At 38.0% G+C, this 25,585-nt stretch overlaps 1 protein-coding gene across 1 annotated transcript in view; it reads left to right on the forward strand.

Moving 5' to 3' along the window:
• Positions 1-25,585, forward strand: part of TFEC (transcription factor EC) — a gene marked incomplete at both ends in the record, with an annotated part of 72,064 nt that overhangs the window by 23,900 nt on the left and 22,579 nt on the right. Inside the window, 2 exon segments of the mRNA XM_082484660.1 lie at positions 11,722-11,973; positions 14,246-14,341. Coding sequence (XP_082340786.1) covers positions 11,722-11,973; positions 14,246-14,341 — 348 coding nt within the window.

Genomic DNA, 25,585 nt, shown 5'->3' on the forward strand with positions numbered 1-25,585 from the left:
TAGGACTGTTGCATTTGAAAGACTTGCTCTGTACAATACAGCTTATAATTAATGCTCTTAATAATGACTTACCAGTCGTAATCTTTAATTCCATATTCACAAAGAACTCTCATTTAAACTGAGTGGGAGTTTCTCTTGATTAATCCCAGAAAAATCAATCATCTTTTGTTAATTAACATGTTTTTATTTAGTGGATATTGGCTGAAAGCTGTTGAGTAGTTTGAGCTTACCCTAACATCACTCCTCCGGCTCCTATTCTGTACTGTCATCTAAGTGCACAAATGTTTGTTGTACCTGAATTGAAATGGAAATGCTGTAAAGTACAACTTTAACACTGAGGGACCTGTACTCGTTTCTGCTGGGCTGCCTTTTGATTCTATTTATGGCGTTTTCACAGCAGTTCTTGTTCTAAAGGTTTTTAAAGGCTGATTTCAGAATTTAAGCGAAAGAACTGAATTTTGATCTGTTGTACAGTAAAATTGGTATTAATATCTTCTCTTGTTTTTTTTTTTTTTTTTGTTGGCCAATTGAGTTACTGCTGACTGGAACGTGTTGTGGACTAAGGTTAGTTTAAATACATGTCAAAAGGCAGGGTGCTCAGTTCAGTACTGAAAGTACCAATTACGCTATTTTTGTGAGATTTCCAGTCAACTGCGGAGTACAGCAAAACATAGGTGTCTGGAGCCTTGCACTCTGTAAGTGTTCCCTGAATGAATTCTCGGCTTCCCTTTTCCTCTTTAGCAGATATTTGTCTGTTAGGCTGAAAAGTATCTTTTCAGACTCAAACATGCAAAACTATAGTTCATAAAAAGCTCATGAAAGTAAGTTATAAAATTGTAAGTAAAAATTTATATTCATTATAATTTCTGGTAATATTTGGTGTTTTCTCACTAATGACTAGGCTCTTTATTGAAATCTTATTTGTAAGAATAGTGGCAAAAATAAATCCTACGAAATTATTAAAATATTCCAAGAACCACATGATTACTGCAGTGCAAATCCACTGTTACTACTCTCAGAACGTAAGTGTAAGTGTATTGCCGAGAGAATATACAGATTTGTAGCTGGTGTTCAAGTACTGAAAGTAGTGTTTGCTAACCCCATGAACAGCATGTCGACAGCATCCTGAAGCATGAGCACGGTCAGGCTCGTTGCCACTTACAACCATAAAACATATTTGAAGACAAAATGGACCAGGTGGATTTAAAAACAAAATGCTCGTAACAACTGATATGAAATATTTTTTGTTGCTTTTTTTTTTTTTCATATAGCTGTCCTTGATGTGCCATTCCTGTTTTTGACGGAAAATGTCACCTACTGCTGTCAGCTAACCCAATCTGCTCTCCTGGTATGAAAGCACACTTTGTGGCCAGATCCTAAGCTGGCTCAAAAATGATGTTGCTGCCTTGATTTCACAAAAATCGTGTTGTGAAGCTGAACCTAAGATGCCTACTTTGAAAGCTTCCCCCCTTGCCCTCTTTATCATTCCGAGACGGAGGAAAGCAATAGAAAACGTATTTCTTAGGCTGAAGCTGGTTTTGTCTGTGTCTTTACAGAAGCTATCACCCTTCGCAGACTTAAAATAACTTGTCGAACAGATTAGCCTCCCTGATGTGACTACCTCACCAAACCACCTTTATGCCACCAGCTTTCTTTCCTCCGTTCTTGCAGTGCCTGGGCTGGGGGGTGCACACCTCGGTACAGTTTGTTTTCAAAATGAGGGAGGACTGAAACACACAAAAAAGGGTTAGGAATAAACAGTGCTGTCATCTGGTGGTGAAATTGTTACCACTTTTAACAAACCGATCATGCTTTTCAACCAATGGGTTTCACTTTTGGGGAGAAATTGGTGTAGTCCCCTTGGCATGCCGTCATGAATCTTTCGTATTAGAAATAGGCAAAACCTGTGGTTTTATCCAAAATCACTAAACTTTTTGAACTTACTCTATTTTTGAAGAAGAATAGCATGCCAGAGGTAGGCTTCTGTGTTCATGTGTTGTCGTTTTCTTCTTTAGCTTGTGCTGCCAAAACATGACAGTTATTGGAAAGCGTATTATAAATGTTATTATTTGTGTGCAGACACTACTTGTCCAATGGAATGAAGAAGTAAGGACAAAAAGAGATATTTCCCCTGACCCAAAATATCAGTTATACCCAAATGCCAAAAAATATCAGTTATACCCAAATGCCAAAGCACTATTTTCTCTTACGATTTTACCTTTAGCACTTTTTTCCACATTATATTGATGTCCGTATCCATACGTAACAGGGAAACACGCTTTCTAGCTCTAGCTTCTAAGACTGCTTTGCTGTCTGTAACTGAACAGGAGGGATACTACTGCCATCATTGAATCTCAAATGATACAACATCTGCTCACCTGGGGAGCCAGACAAAATGTGTAGCAAACAATGAAAAACTTGTTACTTCATGCTCCCTCTTCATACTTTTTAAGGCTGACTTCTCTCTGAGTTCTCTTAAACTTTACGGTGAGGTAGAAGCGAGAAAATGGTAGTTGTCACATGAAAACAATTAGAAATCAAAGAAAAAATCAGAGTAGTTTGAAACTATTCAGGAATTTACTAAAGTAGTAGTGATTTTTCCTCTTTTGGTTCATTCATTTTGAAGTTCAGCCACCTAACTTTCTCATCGGCACATAAAGGTAGTACACATACCTACTGGTTCTCTCCTATGTTAGACCTATAGTCCAGACTTTATTTACGGGTAACAAAATAGACTATATGGATCTTCCTAATACAGTCATCTTTTGGCTATTCTGAGTGCTTTCATCTGAAGTTAAATAGTTAAAAATGCTGACATTAAAATATAAACGTTCATGTCTGCAAGCATTTGCATTATTCTTGATGCCTGTATCAGCCTGTGTTATATGAATCCTATATTTTGGAATAGATTTCTTTTTGATGTATGATATTTTTCAGAAAATCTTGAACCTCTGAATGTAATACATGATTCTAGTTACGTATTTCCCATGCTGCTATAACTGTAATTTTTATGGATCTGTGTTAATTGTTGCAGCTGACAAATGCGGAAGAACTTTTGACGCTGCTATTTTGTTTCTTGTACATGGACTGAACAAACTGCACCGGTGAAAGTTCATTAGCAGAGGATTTTTAACTGAAAGCCAGATAATTGTACTTTCCGTATTCAAAACTGATTTTGCTTGAATACGTGTGTGATAGCCTCTTCTCCATTTAACGGCATCTTATTCACTGACCTAATTTGAATGAGTTCTGGAGACAGAGCCAAGTAGTTAAGTAAAGGTACCAGGTCTTAGCTCTTTAAACATAGCTAGCCGTACAAAAAGTTTCTTTCCATTCTTCAAATGCCAGAGTCACATTCGCTGTCCTTTAATAACACCGACAATAAAGAGGAACTGGAACAGTAAAGATTTATTATATTCACAGATCTCATGAATTGATGAGAGCATGGACAAGGTCACTGTGCAGAGTCAAAATAAAGATATTAGCTGGGGTTTCATAATTTGATTGTGGTCCGCTGTTATGCTTGTGTGGCCTATTAACTGTAGTGGTTGGTTTTATTCACGGTTTAGATTTTCAGCTTAAATTCTAACTTAAATCAAAGCGATAGTTTTGTAAAAATACTTCCTGTAGTTTGCTTTGCTTAACTTTATAGGCTGTTTTTGTAGTGCAATGTTAAAAACTTGAGTCTTTTCTGCCAGCGAAGACCACAAAGTCATCGAGACTCATTGTTATTTTAAAACATGACAAGCTGACCTTAAGACCTTAGGGATCCTTTCTTCAGAAGTCAAGCGGTGATGGATAAGGAGCCATCAGAGCGGTGTGTATCTCAACTGCAGGAGTTCAATTAAGAAGCCAAGAGTGTCTCAGGTATACTGGCGCAAATGGAAGTGCTTGCTTTGATAATGTTCCCGCAGCTGCTTAGTGCAGGTAGTTGGCTTCCCCCAACTCATTTCTGATTGCACAAGGAGGTTAGCACAGAAGAATACCTGAAAGGGCTGAGCTCCATCAATGCTCAGTGAGCGCGAGAGAATACCACAATGGGGAAACGCTATCAAAATCCCTGCGTCTGCACGGGATTTGACAGCAAATGGCAAGCTCTAGGATCCAGCCTCTAATAGCCCCAGCCCCGGGAGCTCTGCTGCCTTTCTCTCCCTGAGAGAAACGCTGTTCTGCTGCCTACGCTGTGCACAGAAGGTTTCCTTACCCAGCTCTGGTTTCTGCAACGTCTGTTCCGCAGTTCTTTTGGTCCCGCATTCCTCTTGCTTTTCACAACGGTTGCCAGTGTGATGGAGAATTTCCGATTGCTCCCATCCTACCCAACATTTATAATTAGCAGCTATTTTTAGTCATTGAGATACCAAAATACAGAAGCAGCAGTCATTGTTGAAGACACGGCCTTTGTCAAAGAACTTTAAAATGTTTCTTCTTCAGTCCCTTCACCCTTGAAAGAACATTCACAAGTTCCTGATGAATATGATGTCAAAGGTTAAAGAAGATGAAAAATAGTGCATTAGAGTCACATGAGAATTTTTTCTTAACTTGAAAGCTACTGTAAGGCATCAACTAAACGCAGCTGTGAGTTGCCAGACTGGATGTCTTTTGCTTTATATTCTTTCTCCATGCATATTAATGGAGAAGGTCTCATCTAGTCAGATCAAAGTTCCAATAAGAAAAATATTCACATTAAAAAGTTAATTACTGTGTTTAGCTTAAGTTATTAATTGACATAATCACACATGCTTTTATAAACTAAACATTAAAGTGAACAGCTACATTATTTGGTGATAGTTTTTAAGATAGAACAGCAGTGTATAATTGCTAAGTTAAATTGAAATTTCATTTTATTATGAAATAATTTCACAAATACGCTTTTCTCAAAAAGTTTAATAGAAAGAGTGGGACAAACAAACAACTGATGTTCATTTGTAATAGAAGTTAAAAAGGATTACTTAATCACTAAAAGTGTGTTTTTTCCTAACCCTCAAAATCCATTTGAAATTCCTCATAAATAGAGCTAAAATAGTCTGTGTTGTGACTGTGTTTCTTATCTTAAAATGGAATTAGACTTTTTTGGTACTTACAGAACATTTGAATAATTAAAAAGTTCATAATTAGATGCTTATTTTCTGGTACAGTGGCTGAAAAGAACATGAAGCCCCATAACTCAAACAGTTTCAGAGAGGTGTTGCGTTCAGGACTAATGATAAATCATGCGATCCCATCAGAGTGAGAAATTTTACTTCAAAAGCTATTAAAAACACTGGAACAAATTAACATCCAGCATAAATGGCAAACTGTAATGAAGTCCACTGAGTTCTGTCCAGTATGCTATGGCCCTATTTAAGCATATTATTTTGTAGCAGAGATTTAAACATTTATTAAATTCAGAGTGAATTTTCATCAAAGAAAAGGTTTCTATTATAATAGCTGTTCTCAGATCCACACCTTCATAAAATGTAAACACAGAAAGGGCTATTAGACCACTCCTTCTAATTCCCCTAAAATCACAGACTTTTGTATTCGATTCAGTTATTATCCTAGTACTCAACTTTGAGTCCAAGAATGTGTTTGATAAAAGTGTATCTTGGATATTGCTAAGGTATCTCTTCCAGAAAGTCATCGACCCTTAGCTTGAAGGAAACAGCAGTTGCAGCATTTCCTTTTGAGTATTTCACTATTTCCTCACGTAATTTCTGATATGAGCTTGCCTAACATCAGTCTGTGGCCAGGGGCTCTTGCCATGCTTTCTGTGGTAGCTAAAAGACCCTGTCACATTCAGCGTCTCCCACAGATCTCATAATTTACCATTTTGACAACAAGAATACAGCTGAGGTTTTTTAAACTTTCATTTAAACACCCTTTTCTTGGTCTTCAAGTACTTCCATAGTTCTTTTCTGCATCCTTCCAATTTTTTCAACAATGTTTTAAAAATGTTTAAGGTAGAAATGTTTTTAGGATTCCATTATTGATCTCTCCTGAGCCATAAATAAAAGCAGAGTAAAGCCAGGCTCCTATTCACTACTTCCTATATGCCATTTTCCCTTTCTTCTTGTGGCATCACCTGGACACTCCTGCTGAGTTGCTGGTTTATTATGACCTCAAATTCTTTACAGGCTTGTTGCTTCCAGTGTTTTCTCCATTCAGTTTTCTCCATTGTTGCATCCCGTGTTTCTTCCTCCAGCACATGCAGATGTGTATTCGGCTGACTGCAAACACATTTTCTTTCAATGGGATCACTGCTCTAAAAAAGATTTACTCTTTTTAGTCGGTTTTATTTTTCATTACTCTCAAATCACTGAGGGAAATGTTGAGTAGAACCAGACTAAAGAGCCTCTCTTTCTGACACTGAGCCTTTTGCTGTTTACTTTCTTTTGCATGTTCGTTAGCCAATTCTTAATCCAGTTAAAACATGCTTTATTGATATTGTGTAGTGCTATATTTTTAATTAGAATATTGAATGATACTAAGTCAAAAGGCACACAAAAGTTGAAGTGTATTATACCTACATCGTTACCTTTGGCAACCTGACTTGAAATCTCATCAAAGAATAGAAGTAGATTTGTTTGACAAGGCTTATTTTGCACAGAACTATGTTGACTAGCATTAATTATATTCCTACCCTTTAATAATTTATTAATTGAATCTCTTTCCAGTTTTCCTATTATTTCTCACAGGACTGATGTTGGGCTAAGCAGCCTGGGAGTACAGGTATCACCTGCTTGCCCTCAGCAGAATATCAATACAAGATGTAGCACTGCTACTTACTGGAATATCGTTGACATCATTGTTCATGGCTCCTTTCCAGCCCTTAAATATGCTCTCTTTCTTACTTTTGGCATGCTAGGTATTCTTTTATTAATGGAAAAAAAAATCTCATCACCAAATGTGGAAATAAAATAGTTTATGGAATTAAACTACTGAAGTTATGCCATTGTGCAATATATTAGAAATGAAAGTAAAATTAGCGTGAATGTGGGAAAAGATGTTACACAACTCTACCACAGTTTTACAACATGATGATATGCACTCAAATTAGAAAGAGCAGCTGAAAGAGTTTGAATATGCAACTGTAATTCTGAAAGGCTGTTATGTTCTTGTTCTCAGAACTGGCTTGTCGGTGAGATATAAAATAGAAATAGGTACAGTCAGTTACATGTGCATTTGGATCTTTTCTGGATTACAAAATCCATCTCAAAGTGTTCGTTTCTGTTCTAGCTTGTTCTGGTGGAATTATAATATTTGAGTTTGGGCTGAATGCTTTTGTCTCCCTGCACGCTTGATGTTTCTGGTTCTGAATAGGCTTCAATTTCACCTTGATTAGGAAAGCCAGATAATAGATAAAAGCAGTGCCTAGGAGGGAGCAGATAGTCTATGTACTGTTGAACTTTATGCTATCCTTCACTCCTCAAATAATCTGAAATAATTAGCATTTAAAGTACATGGGCACAGCCACTGCAAGAGAACGCCTGGGAGGAGAACCAGCACTTCATCTGCACAAACTCATCACCTTGTTACCTCTTGCACACACAATCGTCAAAAGAGACTATATAACTTCAGGAGCACTTGGCAGGAAGGGTCAGGTCACTGACTATACTGAGAGCTAGGTAAGATGTGCCAGTAGGACAATACTAAGTCCTGAGCTGTGTCCGAGGCTTATCTGAGTCAGGATCTACTGCCCATTCCTGCTAGGGATTCCCAAAATCAGGCATGTCAACAAGTAAGGTCATACGTTTCACAACAAAATAGGAAGGCAGAGAGGCGTTTAATAGAAAATGGTCTGCTGAGAGCTGAAAGATATGTTTTATCAAATCACACTCCTTATTTTGCATCAGAGGTGAGAACCCAGGTTCTACGGAGCCTCCAGCTTTTTGGATGCTCTACCCTGAAAACCGTCTCAGGGTCTTCCTTTAAAGCTATTCTGCTTTAAACAAATGTTTGACCCTGAGAGAGGCAAAAAAAAGAAGGAAACCCCATATTCAGACTGTTGTGGCAGTATCAACATTGCAGGTCCCTGGTCCAAAGAAGCTTTAATGATTTTATATATGGGAAGACTCATAGACTGGAAAGATTCAGAGACCCCCACCTTAAAATTTCACATAGTCTCTGACAAAATGTTCTCACAGATTATGTGAACTCCTCAAAAGACGAGGAATTAAAAAATTAGTCTCCCAAGACTACTGTAAGTTACCATACTGGGATTTTTGAGGAAAATAAGGATGTTTCTACTCTGAAAAATCTTTTTTTTTTTTTTCAATTTTCTGTGGAAGGACCTTATCTGGTGGATCTAAGACATGCACATGGTGAAGGTCTCTAAGCAGCTAAGTGCTTCTTTTGCTTTCTGCATTTATTTCACTGAACCCCTAACCTGATACCATTTTTTTTCCCAGATTTAGTAATGATTATCCAGAGTTTCAATATTTAGACTACCAATTCAAATTTCCCTGGCTATTTCTGCTTTTCTTTTGCTCCCTCAGGTGCTCAGGGCCTTTTCCAGTCAAGTTTCGAAAATCTCCAAGGATGGAGTTTCTACAACCTGTCTGGGCAACCTGTGCCAGTGCTTAGCCACTCTTTTTACACGGTTAAAAAGAAGATCAAAAGCAAATCCATGTTTAATGTTTGTAGTTATGGTGATCGCTATTTAAAAGAGTTTACATCATCTAATATTTTCAGAAAACCTAAATTGAAACTTAGCTTAATACTACTGGTATAAAATAATAGAAGTCATCTAGCATCCCAGTGGAGAATAAAGCAATCATACTTGGTATTTGACACTGGACTATCTGGTTTCATAAAATTATTAAGTTTTGAGTTTCTGCTCCTGTTTCACACATGTTGCGTGAGCAGTTTTAACAGTCATGTCTAATCTTTGAGGTCTTGACTTGCAATCTTAGCATTCCGTTAATATAGCATGACTTTTTTCCCCCCATTTATCATACAGTAGACGTATGATTATAAAAATAGGATTCCAGCTCTGCTTTGCCTTTACATAGTAATTTGATTTTCAAAAGTGCTTTACTACTTATTATTAGCATTGACTTCTAAGACTTACTTAGATACATAAAGATGATCAGGGATTGCAACTTTAGCTACTTTTTGAAAATCGGGGCATAGATTCCTTTTTAGCCTCAATGGTTCTTCTTCGTAATGACTGACAGAGTAAAGGGGATGGAGAGGTTTGCAAAACCGTAGCAACAGATCCCATCAGTGATGCTTTAAATTCTTTTCCTGTTTGTGGAAGTTCAAGTCAGTACTGACACAATATAAGCACTGAAATAATATCATACAAAATAAACACTTTGTGACAAACCTGAGTTTTGACATAGTCAACAGTTAGCTGATCGTTTTTCACAGATTGTCCCCTCACCCCCGGATGGGATGGTCCTGTGGTGGTTCACTACAAAATAGGGCTGTGTAGTGGTTTCAGTCTGCCACTGGCAATCTGAAGTCCAGAGAAAGCAAAAAACAAACCACTGACTTTTCAGCAATCTTCTTGTGGCAGAACCCACTTCCTTATTAAAATTCCTTGTTAAAAACAAACTTTAAAATGAGGTAGTATAGATTTTGGACACTGCAAATTTCTTATGTTTCCCATTTAATTTGAAGATATTTGATACTCTGGATTTCGTGCTTCAGGTAGACCTGTAGAATTCGTAAGACAGTAATTTGTTGCTCGTTACGGAGTGATCAACAGCTTCATTTAAAAGAAAAAAACTAGCTGGGCTGAAATGCAGTAGATGCATTTGTAGCCTGTACTTTGATCCCACTCCCATTTATGCCACGCGAAGAAACTGTGCCTTCAAAGCTGTTGACTGCAGTGCTCTGCATTTCTGGAAAGAGGTCTTCATCAGTTTAGGCAGTGCAGGAGTGCAAAAGGTACACACATGAAGTGTCCGTGGGTGTTCTGGAACAGCAGCAGAAAACAAGGCTGCACAGCAAACCCCTGCTCTGGCCATTAAATGGGACATATTTTCCTTCCCTCAACACACTGCATTTTGCCTAAGATCGATGCTCTTGTTAAACTGGCATGCAGTAGATTTCATGTTTGGATTCTAATTTAAGAAACTGCTTCAGTGTCTAACTTTCAATATGAACTTAAGTCTTACTGAAGCGGAAGGAGTAAACAGATGCATAATAATCTGAATGATTTGGAATGGTTTTACGTGTATCCTTACACATGATAAATCAGAGCTTAAATTAACAGTACATCGTACACTTTCTAAAACAAACACAAAGATCTCAGTTAAGACAAGTGATATCATGATTTAAGCAAATCCCAAATACACATGTAGTTTTTAAGGCTTTACATGGCATGCGTACCTTCATAATATAGAACAGGAAAATCTACACAGTGTATTTAAGATTTTATATCAATATTTTAATGCAATATTATTAAATAACTTTAAGGCTTGCATTAAAAAAATTAATATTATATTTATTACTGCATGGCATAGTCTTTTTTACATGACTAGAAAATCAGTTTAAAGAAACATAATTAAAATAATTCTAGACATGCCGCCATAACATGATTAAAAATAAAGTAGCTACTGCAATATTGTACAAAAATGTAGTTAATTTAAATGCAAACCCCCTTTATGGGCTATTTATCTCTGCTTATGTATGTTAAGGGAATTAAAAAGAAGTTTGTTTAAATGACTGAATTTTTTTTTTTGAGAAAAAAGGGCTGCAAAGCAAGTCTTGCTATTATTTAACATATATTAATCATGCTTACACAGAGGCCACTTGAGAAAAATTTATTACAAGAAATTTGTGACCAGTCATGCCATAGAAAGAGGAGAGAGCCACAGGGCTGAAATGACAGTAAGGTTTGTGTATGCAGTGCTCCTCTGGTAGTTAAATTGCAGGAATGTGACATTGATCTGAAATGGGAGCTGTTTGAAGTAGCAACTGTCAATCTCTGTAATCAAAGGATGGCCCAAAGTCTTACTCAATTAGCCATTTTGGCATGACCACTCAGTTTATAAAGTCCTACCAACTCAAAAAGTGATCTGTCCTCAAGAGGCGCTTCAAGAAGCCTGCGTGGTTTGAGCACAGTGAGCAGTCATCCAGGATTATAGTTTGGACTCTCTATTTTTGGTGGTTTTGTTGTTTGCTTTTTTTTGTTGTGTTTGTGTTTGTTTTTTTTTTTATTATTATTATTTTTTTATTTTTGCAAAAGTGCAGCTATGCCTCATCTAACTGACTGTACTTATTACAAGGTGAGCCAAATGTGGATTTAGGTACGAGTGACTGCTGCTGTTGATATTACTTGAAGTTAGCTGGATTATGTTCTTCTTTATACATTTATTTATTCTTTTAAGTACAAAAGAGTAAATACATTGTGATATTAATTTTAGAGTACATGTATACTTGTAGATTTGATTGTAATGAACAGTGATTTCAACAGAGATCATCCTTAAGTGAAAGGAGAAAAATGTGTAGCATAGTTCTGGTCATTCCTCAGGATCATGTTTATCTTTTCTAATGCTATTTTTCTTTCATAATTATTCAGAAGGTTTATTCAGCTGTGTTAGGGGAAAATAGTAAACAAATAAGAAATGTGTAAGTGTGCAAAACTGAAAAAAAAAAAATTAAGGTCAAGAATATACCTATCCAAGTGTTATTAAAGCTGAATCTATTGTTTTGAAGCTTTTTAAGTGAACATATGGGAAAATGCTTGTACCAGTTACTTGAAACTTAGCAATTATTTCCATTCCTTCCCAGGTACAAACACACTTGGAAAATCAGTCTAGATACCACTTACAGCAAAGCCAGAGGCACCAGGTGAAGCAGTACCTGACCCTCGATACCAAGCTGTCCAGCCAGACGCTCTCCCTGTCCCACTCCCACACAATCCAGCCCACGGGAGTGACCTCCATTTTAAGAAACGGACACATGCCTCCTGTCAGCGACATTGGCACACCAGAAAGCCCCGTTACCAAGCTGCTGGCCCTTGGAGGAGAACATGAAAATGCGGTAGGGCCGGGCTGGTGAAAGGAACGGGGAAATGGGCTTCGCGTACTTCTACAAAAGCGTTACATGACCCACGCTGTATTGGTAGTGGGCAAGAGATGACTTTCTTTACTTTCATGGGGCCTTTGGTTGCAGCACTTGCACCCTGAATCCTTTTGGATTACGTAGGTGATTCCCTTGAACGCCTGCGAATAGCTTATTGCATGATCAAGCTTCTAAATTGCTGCCAGTTGCATCTTTTTATCTATGTGTCATATATTGCTGTACATTTTTTGAATATGTGCTTTGCAATGCAAATTTTTTTTTTTTCAGAGGAGAGTTATTTCTGTCTAAAAGTATTATCCTAGCTGCATAACAAAGTTAAATACGGATTACCTTAAAGACGTAACTGAAAGAATCTCTCATTCATTTTTCAGTTAGCTGATATATTTATATATGGGTTATCTTGGGTAAATTGGTGTAGATATGCTAACTTTAGTGCCACCATCGATTTTAATAGAGGTACAGCTATTATACAATGTCAGATTCTCAGCCAGTGTGAGATGTAGATCATTACGGCCTTTAATACTTCAATAGATTTCAAGAGAGAGTGCTTATTAGGTAAAAGGGGAATTCCTAAAGAAATAAAAAATGGAGACGCTGTATAATATCTTGGGCTTTAACAGAACAGGGGAATCTTACAAATACACTGTGACCCTTTTGAGCATTTGGACATTACAGGGGAAACTGAAAAAAATAAACCCAACAAAACTTCTTGGAGAGCTCATCTGAGGCCCCTCTATTCCTTCTGCATTGACAACTGACATTTTATGTCAGGTTTATGGATTATTGGTGCCACTAGTATGCAAAGACTGTTTCAGATGGCTTTATGGAGGCCTCTGTGGTCACCTCTGTGCTGGCAAGTACCACGTGCTGGAACCATTCTCAGACACTTTGGGTGTCTGACCAGGAACAACCGATGCCCGCCCTAGTACCACTCTCTGTCCTTGAGAGTGAGACGGCTGCTCGCAAACCACTCTCCTCAGCTGTGCATGGTGATGACTGGGACAGTGATAATTGGCACAGGCCAAAGTCTTTGTAGGCATCACTCCAATAATTTGGATAATCCCATCCCAGAGCCTCAGAGAGATGCCTGGCACGGTGCAATTTCCTGGTTGCAGATGCGCCCTGTGGTTCAGTATAGGCTGTAGGTATATTAGTAGATAACACAGAGCCAATGTACAGGTTGGTGCACTGAACTGTATTAATTCATACCAACTAATTGCTTGTGCTTCCTGGCATCCTTTTGGCACAGATAGCACTTTCCTAAATAAGTGTGGGCACAAGTCCTTAGACAGCACGTGTCTGGTTTTTGGAGAGGGAGAGGAGGACATGTATGAGCTGTGCTGGGCCCCGTGGCCTAAAAGGCTGCATCGAAAGGTCCCTGGCCTGTGTGATGCTTTCTTTCATTGCATAGGACGCTCTGCATTTCCTTCAGCTACAGCTCTTCAGACAGCTCCCAAGAGATGCTTGAAAAGCCTCAGAGCACGATTCAACTGCTCCCGCAGATGGTAGAGTTAACAATGACAGGTTCGTCATGAGATCTGTCCCAAAGTTATTTTGTGAATGGAACTAGACCAAAATTACCATTGAACACTCATGCTGTATCTTGTCCAAATCTGTATATGTCTATATGTCGGCAAAGTCTTCACTGTTTCATCCCAAGCAAATAATTAGCGATTCCACTTAGTTCAGTAGTTTTTGATTCAGATCAGAACAAAAGGGAGACCAGAAGGCTGGCTGGAGACGTGTCCAGTCTACTGCCAAACACAACACAAACCTCTGCCTGCTGAATCTCAAGAGCAGCGTGTAACACCAAATCTTGAGGGACTCATGCTTTTGCGGAACCACAGGTTCCTTTCAGCCTTCCTGCACCAAGGCAACAATACACTGTGGATGTGACACACTTAGAGAAGGTGATAGATCACAGTTACAATTTAGCAAAGCACTCCTGTCATCTGATCTTGGTGTTGCAATAAGGGATTAAAAAAGGGGAATGGGCTGGTGTTTGGCAGGGAAGAAGTAACTTGTTAAACCACAACTGTTTTCACAAGAAGTAAAAAAAGTGAATATTGTGCAAAAGTGCTTGACTTATTTCAACTTAAAGACATAAACTTCTGAAATTCAGTTTTACTGATGTAATTAATAGTCAAGATTATTTCTTCTGTATTTTCAGAGTAACATTGTTTCCATTATTATTTGTAATGATTTGTCTTAAAATATTTTTTTTTATCAGATGGAAGAGGTGATTGAAGACATAATCAATATGGAATCAAGTTTTAATGATGAAGGGATAGGTTGTTCTGAAACTCCTCTACTAATGCAAAGAACTGTAAGTATTTTGTGGAATTCCATCTTGCTGTTTGTAACAGAAAATTTCATTGAGTGATTTAAGCACACGTCACACTTCAGAGGCTAAAACAATACTGTCAGTGGATTATTCTCCTTACTCTTCAGTTGCTTGTCTTTTTGTCAAGAAATGTTACAGGAAAGGGTTCCAATGTGGTAGGACACAGCTGATTTAAGTGGTCTGAATAGCATTTGGGATTCTGGCCCAACATCAGGTCTGGCGCATAACCCATTGGAGGTACTAATTGCCATGCAGGAGTAACAAACTGTTATAATTTTGTAATATCTTTTTGTAAAGATATTATTATTGTAAAGAAATGACAGAGGATTAATAAAGGCTACTTACAATTCTGTATATGTTACACATTTGAAGAGGAAGGATGGACCTTTTCTGGACACAACAACACATAAAGCATTATTATTTGTGAAAATAACACCTATCAATAACTGTAATGCAACACACTTTATAAAAGGGGTGTTCTTTGTTCTCTCAACACTGATTTATACTGGGAACACTTTTCCCACAGATTTTGTCCTTAAAATGGGTGCTGATAAAGGCAGACTTCACTCTGGTGCAGGCTGCAGGGTTTTCACAGGCTTTGACAATCTACAAAGTTCATTTCAGAATACAAAATCAGGTGCTTGCTCTTAATCACTCACTGGAGGAACATCTTTTTCTGACTACAGAACATCACTGGCTGCAAAAATACATTAGGAGATAAGATCTCTACGCCCCTGTGTTGCCCACTACAGAGTCTGGTGTTAATGGCAATTAATAGTTCCAGGAATACCTGGCATTTGCGTGCCAGCTACAGAACTGATACCGTCAGTCTGATTTATACATATCTCAGTACAGAACATAGCAAAGAAATGCTCCCTGGGGAGTGAATTAATATTTTGGCTCAAATTAGCAGGAGGCAGGGGAGGATCCTTTCAGACGTGGTACCGTGGGATGGCGATGAGAGGCATGAATTCTGGGTTTTGGATTAGGCTCACACTCCCTCAACACCTTTTAAAACTGGATGATGTTAATCTATGCTAATTCCAGCCTCATTAGCCTTTATCTTCAGCCATGAAGGACATATCTCTCTAAAATGTATTGAATACCCTGGCAAGCATGGAAATATGTAGTGACTTTTAGGCCTAGCTGGTGTCTTACTTGCAAAGACCTGAGACTCCTGCAAGGCCTGTGGGCCAGGTAATTGTATTTAGATTTTTGTTTGTTCTGAGGAAATCACCAGGCTGCTAGGTAAGCCAGGGAACAGCACGTATTTCCAAATCTCTCAGTGTGTTACTATGGCAAAATGAAGCCTGCCTTCAACGAGGCATGCGAACTGTGCCAGCGTGGAAGCAATCAAGCAGTGTCTCTGTCTCTTCCCTCTTCTCTTTTGGCAATGTGTACTCCAAAAATATATGAAAGAAATAGGCAGGTGGGGGTGATCTCAGGCATGTAACTTGTGACTCGGGGTTATGGCATTTTTCAAGCAACATCCTAAACCTGCCTGCAAAATTTTGGCCATAAACTGTGCGATAGAGAAAGATAGAAAGGCAGGTAGAAAATATGTTCTTTAGATCCAGTTTTTTGTCATCACATTAAACGTAATGATATTTGATTTATCTGAGTTTAAAATGTGTATATTGCAACAGTGTTGCGCTAGGAGACATGATCAGGAATGAGAGAACATCTAATTCCCCTGAGAAGAGGAATTGGGGTTTTGCTATACTTAAATGGAGATTCATATTCCTTCTCATGTACTTCTGCACAAGGTGCCTGGCTATGGTGGCCACCATTAACATAGAGTAAGTGAGATCCCAAATGGGTCTGAGTTGCCCGTGTGCCTGGCTGACTTGGTGTTTGCTTCCTCCTTACACTTCTCCAGTGTAATGCTTAAGTATTTTTAGGATTGAATGTTAGATTTTTCCCTTCTTGGCATTGCCTGGAATTTGTCCAAAGTGTGCAAAGTTGTCTCTCTAAAATTCTGAAAAAAATCTGAGTCTCCTGTTTTTCTGAATAGAGTATAAGGCTTGGAGGTTTTTCAGCAAAATCTTTTCTTGAACAAGCCAAATTCATGAGGCCATTTTCTTTTCTCATTTTTCTCAATAGATAGTGGCTGAGATTAGAGACTTTACAGGGCTACCTGTTGTGTGTTGCAGTGAATTAATGTTTGCTTTAGTTAGATGCACCCATGTACCATTTTAATGGCACATTAATTGAGGACATTGAATTCTGTGAGACTACTCATGTGAATAATTGCTCAGAGGCTCATTGTCTGACCCTGAATTAATGAATTACAGTAATGTATTAGTAGAATCAGAGAAGTGAAAACAAGAACATCTCTCCATCTCTCATTAAAATTATTACAGGTTCTGAAGAGTGGATTGTCTGTCTTTTTGTGTGTTTGGCCCCAAATTCATAATTTTACAAAACTCTCTGGTTTTGGGTGGCAACTTAAGCATTACTCAAAGAAGAAAATTCTCTGGCTGCGTTTCTGTTGCTCTTAACAGTACCATAATTGTAGAAACCTACTTATTATAATTAGTTTTTAGAAGTTGAGTTAAAATTTAAGACTGGGTCCTCCCTATATGCAAGATGTCTTGATTCTTTTGAAAGTATTTTTAAACTCAGTTATATATTTGTCCAGAAAGCATAGCTGAAATCAAATCATAATTATTCTTATGAACTATCACTTGATGAAAATTGTTGGTTCACAATGAAGAAGGTAGGATTTAATATAGAAAACTTGAAGATGACACCAATTTAAAGTAATTTTTCCTCATCACAATAATTTAGTCTTATGAAACTCTTTATTAACAGAGAGCAACATATTTATCTGTATTGCAAGAAATCAGTTTCTTCTCTGAATATATCAGGAGTGACAGGTTTTTTTCTGACCTTATAGGAAACATTGAAAAAATGAAACAAATATATGAGTGAATATGAGCTAAATAATGCTAGGTATGTCAGATACAGTGACAGACATTTGAAAAGTAAACATTTTTAATTTTTATCAGACTTTCATTCTTATTCAAAATCCTCAGAGTCTATGTAGCCTTCTGTAATGAATTTAAAGTTTATTAACTTCCAAGTGCTCAGAACATAGGAAATGTAGATGTGCAGGTCTGTTAATATAAAGCGTATATGACACCAACATTAACAGTTTGGGGCAAGTTCTGAAAAGCTATGGTCTATGTTCCTTTTAATATGTGAGAAAATGGAGTTTAAGAAACATGCTGTATTAAGGGAGATGTGGAGAACATTAGTCACAGTGAAGACAACCAGAAAAAAACAGAGTTAAAGAATAGAATCTCTGTGCTTTTCAGGGTTGGATTTGACATTGTGTGACCTAGTGAACCTCTGCTTGCTACTGAATGTTGTTTTGTTTTGCTAATATATGTATACAGCCCTAGGACTCACCAGAAAACCCAGTAATTTAGCAAGCACAACAGCGATCTCTGTGAAAACACTTGGCATTTTACCAGTACTTTCATTCAGAAATAACTGCTGTAGTCCAGATAATCACTGTACAGCTACTGGGATAATGTCCTCTGCTTGACATGCAGTCCACTAAAACTTACATCAAAAGCATTAGGAGATTGACTGGCTTGGAATGAGAATAAAATGAGAGGATATTACTGTTCGGCAAGGGCACAGGCTTCTCTTGCACCGTGCTGGCTGGGACAGGCCAGAAAATAATTTGATTTTGTAAACATTTCCAAAGATTCTATGTTGTCTTTTGTTCTGGAGCAAAAGAAAAGAGAACCTTTCAGAAATATTCTTGAAGAAACCCTGGGAGAGAAGCTCTGTAGCCGCTAGATGGCCAGTGGTGAGAACTAAGGGGTAGTGCCGAGTAATGCTTGGGACAGACCACTACCATAAAACTGGACTTCAAAAAATCCACTGCAGTGGCCCAACTGGTGATCTGTTGAATCAGGTGGGCTCGCTGTCACTGGAGTAGTAGGTACGGAATGACAAAACACAATGGAGCAGTTACTTTCAGATTGCTTGGGAGAAAATGTAACGCTTCTCTATGGAAAACCTATTAATTGTTTTTTTTACCATGTCCAGTAATAAACAGAGCCAAGAAAAAATGTTTCTATGTTGATTTATTCATAATATTTAAGAAACGTTTTCTTCAATTATTTCCCTGAATGAGCTTGCCAGCAGGAAAATTTCCTGAAAGCAATGGCTTCTAACCAATGGAAAGCACAGGTTTTATTATTATATATGGGTAGATGTACCCTAAGCGTGATCTGAAGAATTATTCTCACTCAGGGAATAGAATAGCCTTGGTAGTCCTAGATGAAGCTGGAAAAAATAGCTGTTAAAACAAGTTATTTAAAAAAAATATCTGCAAAGCATTTTCCAAAACTGTTCTGCGCTTTAAAGTTTTGAAACAGCATTAGTTCCTTCAGCAGCTCCAGCTCTAACTGCATGCTGAAATCATTATGGTGTCATTGGCGCTTTGAAGTTCACATCACCTCAGAGATTTAGAGCTGTCACATGCAATGAATCTGCTGTTGGGAACTTTCTCTATTGTAAATCCAACCAAATTTCTTCAGTCCTTTGAATGTGACTTGATGTACCTGGTATTTATATGCTGGGAAAAAGAAAAATTAAAACAACAAACTAAACGTTATTGTTGTTTGTACCTTTTTAATGAAATGGTACTGCACCTCACTTGAAACTTGGTTTAATTATCAGATGATCAGAGAATAATTACATAACGTTAAAACATTATATTGGATAATAATCTTTTATTATTTGTTCTGATTAGAAGCGATAGCTAAGGGGCAGCAGATCACCCAGATCCCATTGCTAGTCATCTCCTCGTTGGGTGCCGTAGGAAGAAACAGAACAGCAGAGGTCTGGCTTGTCTTGTACTTCTGGGTTTGAATAATGGTAAAAAGAAAGAATGAACTACCTGTCGTGGTTTGTTGGTTTGCTGGGCTGAATCCATACAACTCTGAATCCCAGACAGCCACTCTTTTCCTCTGCATGCTAAGGAGCTCCCTGTTGCCCACCACTGTAACAAGGCAAGGTGTACAGAGATTCGTCTCAGCTTTCGCATCTACTTTGCTCCCTCTCCAAGAACTCAAGTGGCCGTCTGTAAGATAAAGGGGCCTCTGTAGTGAAATCATTAAAAGGCCTCTGTAACTGGCTGGGTGTAAAGACTGGGGGGGAGAGAGAGGTGTTGCTAACGGAGAGGGGAAGCAAAAGCAGCTGGGCGTGCTGAAAGGCAGGGCCTTTGTGGGGTGCTCGATGTCAGGGCTGAGCTGGTGGGCACCTCTCGAGGGGTCCCACAAGACCTCGCCACTTCAGTTGCATCGCTTCGTTTCAGATCTTCACAGCGCACTATGTCACTAAGATTGGGAGCTACGGCCTGCTTCCAGTCCACTTTGGAGTCAATTCCATTGGGATTGCTCCACTTCTGTCACTCTTGCAGGAAAACAGCTTATGGAGAAAATCCTGTTCCCTGTGGTTCACTTTTATTCAGTTGGCTCCTTTGACATTTGAAAAAAACCTTGTGTTTTACAGGCATGGACTAGAGGTTAGATCAGGACAGGACAGGATAGATGTTTTCCTTCTCTAATCTTTATGATTCTGTTAACTACAGCTGGTATAAAGTTCTGATTAAATCTGTTAACTCTGCATTTGATTTCATGGAGACACTATTTATTGATAAAAGCACAGTGCAGTCTGTCTGCGAAATCTCACTGCTATTACAAGGTCTTTGAGGTCACAGTTTCTCATCATGGCATTAATAATTTGTATTTGTATTAATTATTTGTCAAATACTGATGGCTACCATCTGGATGGATTACAAAAACTGCTGTCTGCCCCATTCCCAGAAATCATACAGAAAAAAGAAATTCAATAGGTATCCTCCAAAGTATTTTATTCAATAATTGCTGTGATTATTCAATCATGAAGTAAAACCAGGTTTCCATTAGAGGTGCATATAGTATTGCTGATCTAGGCAGCCCCCTGCTGCATAATCATAAGCATTTTTTATTTAGTGAATACCAATGCCATTTGGCAACCTTCATAAGTTTATAAAATCTGCTAAAGTTCAAAACCATTTTAGAGAAAGGGCCAGAGTAAACATTAACCACCTCATTTGCTTAGGTTGGGTAACTTGAAAAGGCTGCATAACATCAATGAAAATGCTTCGTCAATCACATTCTACACTAGATTAGTCTTAAAGTCCAAGGAAGAATCAAAGTTCACCTAAGTATATAAACTTCTGTCTAGCACTCCCTGGTATCATTTCCAAGTTTAACGAAAAAGAAAAATGAAGGAGAAAGAACAGTCGGTAGCTATTGAGGAAATAATAGACTCCTCAAAAATAAAACTGGTGAGCAAATATTTTCTTTGTCTTTCTTCGATAGCATAAAGGTACTAGATAGGAAATTGTGTCTTTCAGTTGCAGAGAGCTAACAATGAAATGCACAAACTGAGAACTCCTCAGGTCTGTTTTCTGCAGCTGGAGGTGTCTTTTGGTATCACTGCTGCTGCCGTTTTGGATCATACAGACGCCAGATGAAGGTTTGTTATCAGTATTTCACACAAAATAGTAGTTTGAGGCTGAAATGGGCAGTGTACAGCTCTCTAGTGTGCTCTAAGTACTCCATATAGACTGTATATGAGTGTTTGCAATTTACCTCATGCTGTAGAAAAGGACTTCATAGCACAGAGCATGCAATACTTTGGGTCAGCAGAACTTTGGTCCACTTTTAGACAGCTGCAGCACTCAAAAGCTGTGCAAAAAGCCCAGATGGCTCAGCTCTGTCTCTAACACTGCGACTGCACAATGTCTAACAACCCTTCTCTATTTTGAAGGTAGACCTCTCAGGCTTCATGCAACTGGAGTAAATTTTTTCATAATTATGAAACGAAGGAAAGATTCCTTTTTTCCTCTTTGATTTTCTCTCTTGGAAAGGTACATAGACATAAATGGAAATATTATTCTCTAATATACAGTTATTTGTATATTGTAGAATATACAGTCAGTACCTCTTACAAACATGGTCTTCATCTCAGAGCTTAACACATGTTGAACAGAGGTAGGAGAAAAGGATAGATAAAACACGTTTCTAATTCTCCTAAAATGCTCATTTATTTTTAGTAAGAATGTCCTTTGATAACATATCCTGATCTTTTAGATACCCTGAATATCTCTGAAAGCCTTTGTAGACTCTCCACATTGAAAACAACTCATAAGCAAATTTTAATGCTCTTTAGCATTACACTAACTTTGACATCAATATTGGCTTATGTGCTCCCTCATTGAAAGAACTAGCTGGGCCCGAGGAAACGTGGCAGCGATATTTTATTGCAGAAATACAAACCTAGGATCTGTTACTCTTACAGAAATCAATGATTTATCAACATTTGATTAACTTTATCTCATTATTAACTGGTAGTCCAACAAATGAGGATGAATTCATCTCACCTAACCCACTCACATTCAGTTGACTCTTCTGCAGCTGAACGCCTCAACTCTTGTCTCGGTTACTATACAGAGGCAACTCCAGCCTGCAATTTATCTCACTGATTTTAGAGGTAACATTTAGTATGGAATGAGTAGCACCGAAGAAGCCTATATTTCCCTTCTTGAACACAAAACAGAGGTTTCTGTCTTCTTCACTATAGGTAACCTCAGTTTCCTCAAGAAATCACAGTACCTAAGGATATAAAAATCAGCATTTTGGAGTAGATCCTGAAGTGGTGGACAAAGCAAAGAATTCTGAATGTGTGTTGTCATATTACAGTTTGCTTTTGTTGATGGGTAATAAATTTTTTTAATGTCTGAGCACTCCTCGCTAATCCTATGCTCCTGTGCAGCAGGATCTGCAAGTAAATTCCAGCTCTTTGGGGCCACCAGGAAGATTCTGTCTTAGCCCAAAGCCCTGGTGCCCAGCCTCTGCCGCATGTCTTGTGTTGTTGTATGTATGAAGCAATGCAAGACCTGAAGTCCGTAACAGATGACAGATAATAGAGAAGCTTACATTAAGCTCCTTTGGGTCTGTAACGTATAGGTTATGATCACTTCTGGAGCTAAACTTTATGAATTTCTGTCAATGGCATTTACATAGGTAGAATAAAAGACTTGTGAGCTCAGAGGGAACAACAGAGGCCGCTTACTTTGTTTTCCAGGCACAGTCAAGCTTCTTACTGCAAGATAAAGCTAACTTCTGGAAAACACAAAGATTTCTTGAAGGCCATTTTGAGAAATAAACTCCTGAAAGATACAATTGCTTTTCTTAGCACCTCCTTCTCCATCAGCCAAGGCCTTCTGTGACCTTTACTATATGTGTACAGTGGTTTACTATGCATTTATATAAGTAAACACTCCTGAATATAGCAGAAATCAACCACTACAGAAAGGAATTACAACCAAAATGAAACTCTGTGTGGGACATGTCAATAAATCTTAATACGCTAGGTCACACGAATAGTTAAATAGCTTGCTGTAATGTATTCAGATACTTAGGTAATACATGGAATATACAAGGATATGATATAAAGTATATAATATATATAAAGTACATAATATAAATACTGGTAATAGTAATGTTAGCATCTATATTTAAGAAAAAAATTCCCATACTTCAATCCTGAAAAAAGGTCTAGTTTTCATTTGTCTCTCAGCCTCAGCTTTTCACTTTTCTTATGTTTTTGTGCTGTCATTTGTTCATTGTTTTTAGAGGAAGGGTTTTAATTATTTGGTATACACATTTACAGGTGGTAGCCAGAGAAACACAAGTTGTTGGATGGAAGCAGGAATTAGTGCATTAGCCTGTGTTACTAGTGAAATAATCTTAGTAAAACTGCTAACAGTGTTGTCATGTAATTGTCATCTCTGCGTTTCAGACCCTGGAGATTAGTGGGGCAGTACTCTTGTGACATTTGATTTCCAGCTGCCGGTTGGATAATGACAGTATCACGACAGCACTTTGCTTTTGGTCTGTGTCTGTTATGTTAGTTTTGCAACCAGAAAAAAAAAAAAAAAAAAAACAAACCAAGAAAAGATAAAAATGTATAGTTAAGAGATGATAACTGAAAGAACAGAACTCGTCAGCAAAAGGCTGATTCTCCAGAAAATTCGTTTGCTTGGTCATATTTGATCAGACATTTATCTAGACAATGGACTTCTATGTATATGATCAGGGCAGGAATGTACTGTAACTGGGGATATGAACAGAGTTCATTTTTCTCTGATGAATAATGAACCAGCTTGATGATCATTATTTGAAGATAAAAAATGAACCAGTTTTCATGCATAATATATAATATGTATTATAATATATCTGAACATTAAGTCCCTGGTTGAGCAGTGTGTAATTATGAACCATGTTAAAGATAAATATAGAAGGAGATACAATTTGTTCTAAGGAAAACAAGTCTGAAAAGGGAAGCATTTGCTTTGCTCTTGTTCTCTTTAGATTATAAAAAGATGAAGTGGAACATTTGGGTGTTAGTTGTTACTAAAGACCATCTATTTTCAAACACGGGTATTTTGCATTGCAATTACAAAAGGACCTAAAACATTTCGCTGTGAATGGGATCTTCTTGTTCTAGACTCTGAAAACAGTATACTACAGCTTTTTTGATAGTTGACGGTATAAACACATCTTTACAAAGAAAAAGGATATCGTGGTTTCTGCTGTTCACTTTTCTTCAAGCAACACAGCAATTGTAAAAGAAAGCCAGAGGTTGAACCCGTGTCTTCTGAGTACAGGACTTGTATTGACCCACAAGATTAGTCATCCTGTCTGCAATACCTGTGAACTAGATGAAAAGTCCCAATTCACTAAAACATGCATTGAAGACGCAAGAATTAACTCAGTTTTCCCTTTGTCAAAAATTGGAAATACTTGATATTACAATGTAGAAAATGGTTTGGGGTTATGATACACTTATTGATCAACTCCCTAGTTGGCCAAATTCAATGCACATTTTGGAGTTCACCTGTGAACTTCAAAGACTGCAAAATAATTTTGTTTACCTGAATAAACAGGAAAGGAATGACATGGAAATAAGAATGTGGTTTTTATTTTTTTGTATCCCAGTAATACAAATACTGAACAAACTGAATTTTACTTGATATGTAAAATGAACTGTGGACACAGTTCCAAACATAGATTCCTACATTTGGGATGCATATGATATTGGTATAAAAACGTTGTAAAACCCCTGCTTTGATTTTTTAATTAAAATGAATAAGGAAAAGCCACATTGAAATGGATGGGTGCTAACATATTTTTTGTGTCTAAGAGGGAGAAGTACCCTCATTTTACAAAACTGTTCTTTGAAGTGATGCTATCAATTAGGTTCATGAGAGCATTATTTAAGTGGGTTATATTTAGGGGTGGGAAAGAATGAAGTATTGTACTAATATTTCATATGTGAACACTTTAATCTAGATGCAGTCTGTGCGGGTACTAATTTTTACTAAGCACCAAAAGAAATTTGCTTTTGCAGATGTAGTACCCGACCTTTCAGGTTCTATATAGTTTCTTCTTGTGACAAATAAAGCAGCTCGTGCTCTGCTTCCCTATTATTATTGAGTTTGCCAAGTCTGTAGGTGCAGTACAAGCAATCTGACCATGTGTAATAGGGCCAGTGACGATCCTCAGAATGGTCTCTACTGCACATCAGCTACTCTGGATGTGTGCCATACTTCTATTACTGCAGGAAATATAGGCATGTAGACAAACTTGGCAAGTTGCGTGTCTGCAATTATTAACCCTGGAAAAGAGGATAGCAAAGGAAGTTTCCGCTAGCAGGACTATCCCTGCAGCTTCCTTCCCGCTTGCCCTCTTTTCATAGACTCTTCCAACTGGTGCAGAATGAAGACCTCTGGCAGAGGCAGTCTGATCCGGACCCCGGTATTTTCTGGGAACATTTTCTGGTCATACATTTGGGCTCGTGAATGTGACTGGGGAACTAAGACCCTGGGAGAAATGGCAGCTGGAAATAAGCCTCCACCAACAGGGCAGTCCATCCTGATGCCTGTTCTCAGGTCCCTCAAGGGAAAGCTCGCTACCTGATGCATTGTTCTGACCTGTCAGGACAGTCCAGGTGCCTTTGGTGAAAAGTTCTTGCTATCCTAGGATTTAGCCTTTTTAGGTACTAGAACATGTAAGGTTTCTGCTCTGTAAAAATGTACATACCCTCTGTCACTTCCATGATTAGTGACATCCTTTTGGATGTATGGAGAGC

This window comes from Vanellus vanellus (genome assembly GCF_965231255.1).
Source record: "Vanellus vanellus genome assembly, chromosome: 1".
In the NCBI taxonomy this organism is placed as follows: domain Eukaryota; kingdom Metazoa; phylum Chordata; class Aves; order Charadriiformes; family Charadriidae; genus Vanellus; species Vanellus vanellus.